The sequence below is a fragment of the Hyla sarda genome, unplaced genomic scaffold, assembly GCF_029499605.1.
Source record: "Hyla sarda isolate aHylSar1 unplaced genomic scaffold, aHylSar1.hap1 scaffold_900, whole genome shotgun sequence".
Taxonomy (NCBI): Eukaryota; Metazoa; Chordata; class Amphibia; order Anura; family Hylidae; genus Hyla; species Hyla sarda.
In genome coordinates, this window is record NW_026610929.1 from 129,125 (window position 1) to 137,092 (window position 7,968).

The 7,968-nt window shown below is 58.3% G+C and overlaps 1 protein-coding gene across 2 annotated transcripts; it reads left to right on the forward strand.

Annotated features, from left to right (window-relative positions):
- The first annotated feature begins 848 nt into the window (after positions 1-848).
- Positions 849-7,290, forward strand: LOC130348989 (tubulinyl-Tyr carboxypeptidase 1-like). Of its 2 annotated transcripts, XM_056554802.1 has the most exons (6): positions 849-861; positions 986-1,379; positions 1,462-1,550; positions 1,657-1,713; positions 6,943-7,017; positions 7,171-7,290. In XM_056554802.1, the coding sequence occupies exons 2-6, from the start codon at positions 1,197-1,199 to the stop codon at positions 7,244-7,246; spliced, it is 480 nt and encodes a 159-aa protein (XP_056410777.1). In that variant the 5' UTR covers positions 849-861; positions 986-1,196; the 3' UTR covers positions 7,247-7,290. The 2 variants fall into 2 exon arrangements, with proteins under 2 accessions (XP_056410777.1, XP_056410776.1); XM_056554801.1 differs by lacking the exon at positions 849-861 and having other exon boundaries at positions 870-1,379.
- The last annotated feature ends 678 nt before the right edge of the window (positions 7,291-7,968 follow it).

Sequence of the window (7,968 nt, forward strand, 5' to 3'; positions counted from 1 at the left end):
GGAATAGCAGAGCCGATCAGTGAGGAGTCCGGGAATAGCAGAGCCGATCAGTGAGGGGTCCGGGAATAGCAGAGCCGATCAGTGAGGGGTCCGGGAATAGCAGAGCCGATCAGTGAGGGGTCCGGGAATAGCAGAGCCGATCAGTGAGGGGTCCGGGAATAGCAGAGCCGATCAGTGAGGGGTCCGGGAATAGCAGAGCCGATCAGTGAGGAGTCCGGGAATAGCAGAGCCGATCAGTGAGGAGTCCGGAATAGCAGAGCCGATCAGTGAGGAGTCCGGGAATAGCAGAGCCGATCAGTGAGGAGTCCGGGAATAGCAGAGCCGATCAGTGAGGGGTCCGGGAATAGCAGAGCCGATCAGTGAGGAGTCCGGGAATAGCAGAGCCGATCAGTGAGGAGTCCGGAATAGCAGAGCCGATCAGTGAGGAGTCCGGGAATAGCAGAGCCGATCAGTGAGGAGTCCGGGAATAGCAGAGCCGATCAGTGAGGGGTCCGGGAATAGCAGAGCCGATCAGTGAGGGGTCCGGGAATAGCAGAGCCGATCAGTGAGGAGTCCGGGAATAGCAGAGCCGATCAGTGAGGAGTCCGGGAATAGCAGAGCCGATCAGTGAGGAGTCCGGGAATAGCAGAGCCGATCAGTGAGGAGTCCGGGAATAGCAGAGCCGATCAGTGAGGAGTCCGGGAATAGCAGAGCCGATCACTGAGGAGTCCGGGAATAGCAGAGCCGATCAGTGAGGAGTCCGGGAATAGCAGAGCCGATCAGTGAGGAGTCCGGGAATAGCAGAGCCGATCAGTGAGGGGTCCGGGAATAGCAGAGCCGATCAGTGAGGAATCCGGGAATAGCAGAGCCGATCAGTGAGGGGTCCGGGAATAGCAGAGCTCATCAGTGAGAGGTCCGGGAATAGCAGAGCCGATCAGTGAGGAGTCCGGGAATAGCAGAGCCGATCAGTGAGGAGTCCGGGAATAGCAGAGCCAATCAGTGAGAGGTCCGGGAATAGCAGAGCTGATCTGGTAATAGGGGGGCTGCAGTGTTGGGGCCCCTGGTATGAATGGCTCGGGGCAGTTAACACCTGGTTAGTGGGCGTCAGCCTCTTTAGCTCCGCCTTGTTTCGCGCCCAATCCGCAGGGAGTAATGTGCGGGGCCCGCGGTCCGGGCCGGGTTTTTGTAGTTGCTGGTGACAGGTGGGGGGTGCTGGGATGTCTGAGGGTCTTCATAACGGTACAGATGACGAGGAGGGGGGGGTCCCATTCTATGTGAACAGGGGGGGGCTCCCTATCGATGAGCCCACCTGGGAGCGGATGTGGGGGTACGTGGCCCGGACTCATCCTGATGGTGAGAATCTGGTGAGGTCTATACGGAGCGCGGCGGAGCTGCCCCGGGTGAGTGCCCCGCTGTGTGTGTGTGTGTGTGGGGGGGGGGGGTCCTAGTGCTGGGGGGCAACTAACACTGCTTCATCCACAGGTGCCGATCCCACCGGTGCCAGCGCTGACAACCGGGTCCTCAGTGCCCGAGCGGGTGGACACCGTACAGCGCTACATCCGGGAGCTGCAGTATCCTTCACAGAACACATGGAGGGTGCCGTCATGTGACCAATCTGTATTGTGGGGGGGGGGGGGTGTCTTATGGTCGCAGGGTCTTCCTTAACTCCAGGCTCAGATACAATCACACGGGGACTCAGTTCTTCGAGATCAAAAAAACACGTCCGCTGACCGGGTGAGTGACATGGCGGAGGGTCGGGTACAGTTCACACCTTGTTCTCCCCCTATAACCCCTCAGCTGACCGGGTGAGTGACATGGCGGAGGGTCGGGTACAGTTCACACCTTGTTCTCCCCCTATAACCCCTCAGCTGACCGGGTGAGTGACATGGCGGAGGGTCGGGTACAGTTCACACCTTGTTCTCCCCCTATAACCCCTCAGCTGACCGGGTGAGTGACATGGCGGAGGGTCAGGTACAGTTCACACCTTGTTCTCCCCCTATAACCTCTCAGCTGACCGGGTGAGTGACATGGCGGAGGGTCGGGTACAGTTCACACCTTGTTCTCCCCCTATAACCCCTCAGCTGACCGGGTGAGTGACATGTCGGAGGGTCGGGTACAGTTCACACCTTGTTCTCCCCCTATAACCCCTCAGCTGACCGGGTGAGTGACATGGCGGAGGGTCGGGTACAGTTCACACCTTGTTCTCCCCCTATAACCCCTCAGCTGACCGGGTGAGTGACATGGCGGAGGGTCGGGCACACCTTGTTCTCGCCCTATAACCCCTCAGCTGACCGGGTGAGTGACATGGCGGAGGGTCGGGTACAGTTCACACCTTGTTCTCCCCCTATAACCCCTCAGCTGACCGGGTGAGTGACATGGCGGAGGGTCGGGTACAGTTCACACCTTGTTCTCCCCCTATAACCCCTCAGCTGACCGGGTGAGTGACATGGCGGAGGGTTGGGTACAGTTCACACCTTGTTCTCCCCCTATAACCCCTCAGCTGACCGGGTGAGTGACATGGCGGAGGGTCGGGTACAGTTCACACCTTGTTCTCCCCCTATAACCCCCTCAGCTGACCGGGTGAGTGACATGGCGGAGGGTCGGGTACAGTTCACACCTTGTTCTCCCCCTATAACCCCTCAGCTGACCGGGTGAGTGACATGGCGGAGGGTCGGGTACAGTTCACACCTTGTTCTCCCCCTATAACCCCCTCAGCTGACCGGGTGAGTGACATGGCGGAGGGTCGGGTACAGTTCACACCTTGTTCTCGCCCTATAACCCCTCAGCTGACCGGGTGAGTGACATGGCGGAGGGTCGGGCACAGTTCACACCTTGTTCTCCCCCTATAACCCCTCAGCTGACCGGGTGAGTGACATGGCGGAGGGTCGGGTACAGTTCACACCTTGTTCTCCCCCTATAACCCCTCAGCTGACCGGGTGAGTGACATGGCGGAGGGTCAGGTACAGTTCACACCTTGTTCTCCCCCTATAACCCCTCAGCTGACCGGGTGAGTGACATGGCGGAGGGTCGGGTACAGTTCACACCTTGTTCTCCCCCTATAACCCCTCAGCTGACCGGGTGAGTGACATGGCGGAGGGTCGGGTACAGTTCGCACCTTGTTCTCCGCTCTATAACCCCTCAGCTGACCGGGTGAGTGACATGGCGGAGGGTCGGGCACAGTTCACACCTTGTTCTCCCCCTATAACCCCTCAGCTGACCGGGTGAGTGACATGGCGGAGGGTCGGGCACAGTTCACACCTTGTTCTCCCCCTATAACCCCTCAGCTGACCGGGTGAGTGACATGGCGGAGGGTCGGGCACAGTTCACACCTTGTTCTCCCCCTATAACCTCTCAGCTGACCGGGTGAGTGACATGGCGGAGGGTCGGGTACAGTTCACACCTTGTTCTCCCCCTATAACCCCCTCAGCTGACCGGGTGAGTGACATGTCGGAGGGTCGGGTACAGTTCACACCTTGTTCTCCCCCTATAACCCCTCAGCTGACCGGGTGAGTGACATGGCGGAGGGTCGGGCACACCTTGTTCTCGCCCTATAACCCCTCAGCTGACCGGGTGAGTGACATGGCGGAGGGTCGGGTACAGTTCACACCTTGTTCTCCCCCTATAACCCCTCAGCTGACCGGGTGAGTGACATGGCGGAGGGTCGGGTACAGTTCACACCTTGTTCTCCCCCTATAACCCCTCAGCTGACCGGGTGAGTGACATGGCGGAAGGTCGGGTACAGTTCACACCTTGTTCTCCCCCTATAACCCCTCAGCTGACCGGGTGAGTGACATGGCGGAGGGTTGGGTACAGTTCACACCTTGTTCTCCCCCTATAACCCCTCAGCTGACCGGGTGAGTGACATGGCGGAGGGTCGGGTACAGTTCACACCTTGTTCTCCCCCTATAACCCCTCAGCTGACCGGGTGAGTGACATGGCGGAGGGTCGGGTACAGTTCACACCTTGTTCTCCCCCTATAACCCCTCAGCTGACCGGGTGAGTGACATGGCGGAGGGTCGGGCACAGTTCACACCTTGTTCTCCCCCTATAACCCCTCAGCTGACCGGGTGAGTGACATGGCGGAGGGTCGGGTACAGTTCACACCTTGTTCTCCCCCTATAACCCCTCAGCTGACCGGGTGAGTGACATGGCGGAGGGTCGGGTACAGTTCACACCTTGTTCTCCCCCTATAACCCCTCAGCTGACCGGGTGAGTGACATGTCGGAGGGTCGGGTACAGTTCACACCTTGTTCTCCCCCTATAACCCCCTCAGCTGACCGGGTGAGTGACATGGCGGAGGGTCGGGTACAGTTCACACCTTGTTCTCCCCCTATAACCCCTCAGCTGACCGGGTGAGTGACATGGCGGAGGGTCGGGTACAGTTCACACCTTGTTCTCCCCCTATAACCCCTCAGCTGACCGGGTGAGTGACATGGCGGAGGGTCGGGCACAGTTCACACCTTGTTCTCCCCCTATAACCCCTCAGCTGACCGGGTGAGTGACATGGCGGAGGGTTGGGTACAGTTCACACCTTGTTCTCCCCCTATAACCCCTCAGCTGACCGGGTGAGTGACATGGCGGAGGGTCGGGCACAGTTCACACCTTGTTCTCCCCCTATAACCCCTCAGCTGACCGGGTGAGTGACATGGCGGAGGGTCGGGTACAGTTCACACCTTGTTCTCCCCCTATAACCCCTCAGCTGACCGGGTGAGTGACATGGCGGAGGGTCGGGTACAGTTCACACCTTGTTCTCCCCCTATAACCCCTCAGCTGACCGGGTGAGTGACATGGCGGAGGGTCGGGTACAGTTCACACCTTGTTCTCCCCCTATAACCCCTCAGCTGACCGGGTGAGTGACATGGCGGAGGGTCGGGTACAGTTCACACCTTGTTCTCCCCCTATAACCCCTCAGCTGACCGGGTGAGTGACATGGCGGAGGGTCGGGTACAGTTCACACCTTGTTCTCCCCCTATAACCCCTCAGCTGACCGGGTGAGTGACATGGCGGAGGGTCGGGTACAGTTCACACCTTGTTCTCCGCTCTATAACCTCTCAGCTGACCGGGTGAGTGACATGGCGGAGGGTCGGGTACAGTTCACACCTTGTTCTCCCCCTATAACCCCTCAGCTGACCGGGTGAGTGACATGGCGGAGGGTCGGGTACAGTTCACACCTTGTTCTCCCCCTATAACCCCTCAGCTGACCGGGTGAGTGACATGGCGGAGGGTCGGGTACAGTTCACACCTTGTTCTCCCCCTATAACCCTTCAGCTGACCGGGTGAGTGACATGGCGGAGGGTCGGGTACAGTTCACACCTTGTTCTCCCCCTATAACCCCTCAGCTGACCGGGTGAGTGACATGGCGGAGGGTCAGGTACAGTTCACACCTTGTTCTCCCCCTATAACCTCTCAGCTGACCGGGTGAGTGACATGGCGGAGGGTCGGGCACAGTTCACACCTTGTTCTCCCTCTATAACCCCTCAGCTGACCGGGTGAGTGACATGGCGGAGGGTCGGGTACAGTTCACACCTTGTTCTCCCCCTATAACCCCTCAGCTGACCGGGTGAGTGACATGGCGGAGGGTCGGGTACAGTTCACACCTTGTTCTCCCCCTATAACCCCTCAGCTGACCGGGTGAGTGACATGGCGGAGGGTCGGGCACAGTTCACACCTTGTTCTCCCCCTATAACCCCTCAGCTGACCGGGTGAGTGACATGGCGGAGGGTCGGGTACAGTTCACACCTTGTTCTCCCCCTATAACCCCTCAGCTGACCGGGTGAGTGACATGGCGGAGGGTCGGGTACAGTTCACACCTTGTTCTCCCCCTATAACCCCTCAGCTGACCGGGTGAGTGACATGGCGGAGGGTCGGGCACAGTTCACACCTTGTTCTCCCCCTATAACCCCTCAGCTGACCGGGTGAGTGACATGGCGGAGGGTCGGGTACAGTTCACACCTTGTTCTCCCCCTATAACCCCTCAGCTGACCGGGTGAGTGACATGGCGGAGGGTCGGGTACAGTTCACACCTTGTTCTCCCCCTATAACCCCTCAGCTGACCGGGTGAGTGACATGGCGGAGGGTCGGGTACAGTTCACACCTTGTTCTCCCCCTATAACCCCTCAGCTGACCGGGTGAGTGACATGGCGGAGGGTCGGGTACAGTTCACACCTTGTTCTCCGCTCTATAAACCCGCTGCTTCCTCTGCTGACCAGGTTAAACTTTGTCTAATAAGATCACGTTTGGTAAATTTCCTGGACCTTGTTGACTGTTTTTATTGACCCCCCCCCACCCCACATGTACATCACATGGTCATCATGGTGGTCCGGGAATAGCAGAGCCGATGATGGTCACATGGTCATCGTGGTGGGGGGATGATGGTGGTGGGGGGGGGGGGGGTGATGGTCACATGGTCATCATGGTGGGGAGGATGATGGTCACATGGTGGTGGTGGTGGGGGGTTGATGGTCACATGGTCAACGTGGTGGTGGGGGGGATGATGGTCACATGGTCATCGTGGTAGGGGGGGATGGTGATGGTGGTGGGGGTGATGGTCACATGGTCATCATGGTGGGGAGGATGATGGTCACATGGTGGTGGTGGGGGGTTGATGGTCACATGGTCATCATGGTGGGGAGGATGATGGTCACATGGTGGTGGTGGTGGGGGGTTGATGGTCACATGGTCAACGTGGTGGTGGGGGGGATGATGGTCACATGGTCATCGTGGTGGGGGGGGATGATGATGGTGGTGGGGGTGATGGTCACATGGTCATCATGGTGGGGAGGATGATGGTCACATGGTGGTGGTGGGGGGTTGATGGTCACATGGTCAACGTGGTGGTGGGGGGGATGATGGTCACATGGTCATCGTGGTGGTGGGGGGGATGATGGTCACATGGTCATCGTGGTGGTGGGATGATGGTCATGTGGTGGTGGTGAGATAGTCACAGACTTTCTCTTCCTGCAGGCTGATGGACCTGGCCAAAGAGATGACCAAGGAAGCTCTGCCAATCAAGTGTCTGGAAGCAGTCATCCTGGGCATGTATCCTTTCGGTCACAAACTGCAGCCACATCCACAAGTCTCTAAATCACAGTCAGGGCCACAGCTGACCGAAGGATAGTCACATGGGGCAGATTGCTTGGATATTAAAGGGGCACTCTGCTGAAAACATATCCCTTAGCTTTTGGATTTTAGATTGCGAGGACCCCGGGCAAGCTTCGGGCCGGCAAGTTGCAGCTTCCTCGTACGTGACAACACGCCATGTACATGAATGGAGGGGGTGTGACGACTAGTACATGGACATGAATGGAGGGGGCGTGACTACTGGTACATGGACATGAATGGAGGGGGCGTGACTACTAGTACATGGACATGAACGGAGGGGGTTGTGACGACTGGTACATGGACATGAATGGAGGGGCGTGACGACTAGTACATGGACATGAATGGGGAGGGGGGGCGTGACGACTAGTACATGGACATGAATGGAGGGGGCGTGACTACTAGTACATGGACATGAACGGAGGGGGGTGTGACGACTGGTACATGGACATGAATGGAGGGGGCGTGACTACTAGTACATGGACATGAATGGAGGGGGCGTGACGACTAGTACATGGACATGAATGGGGAGGGGGGGGGGTGACTACTGGTACATGGACATGAATGGAGGGGGGTGTGACGACTAGTACATGGACATGAATGGAGGGGGCGTGACTACTGGTACATGGACATGAATGGAGGGGGTGTGACGACTAGTACATGGACATGAATGGAGGGGGCGTGACGACTGGTACATGGACATGAATGGAGGGGGCGTGACGACTGGTACATGGACATGAATGGAGGGGGCGTGACGACTGGTACATGGACATGAATGGAGGGGGCGTGACTACTGGTACATGGACATGAATGGAGGGGGCGTGACGACTGGTACATGGACATGAATGGAGGGGGGCGTGACGACTAGTACATGGACATGAATGGAGGGGG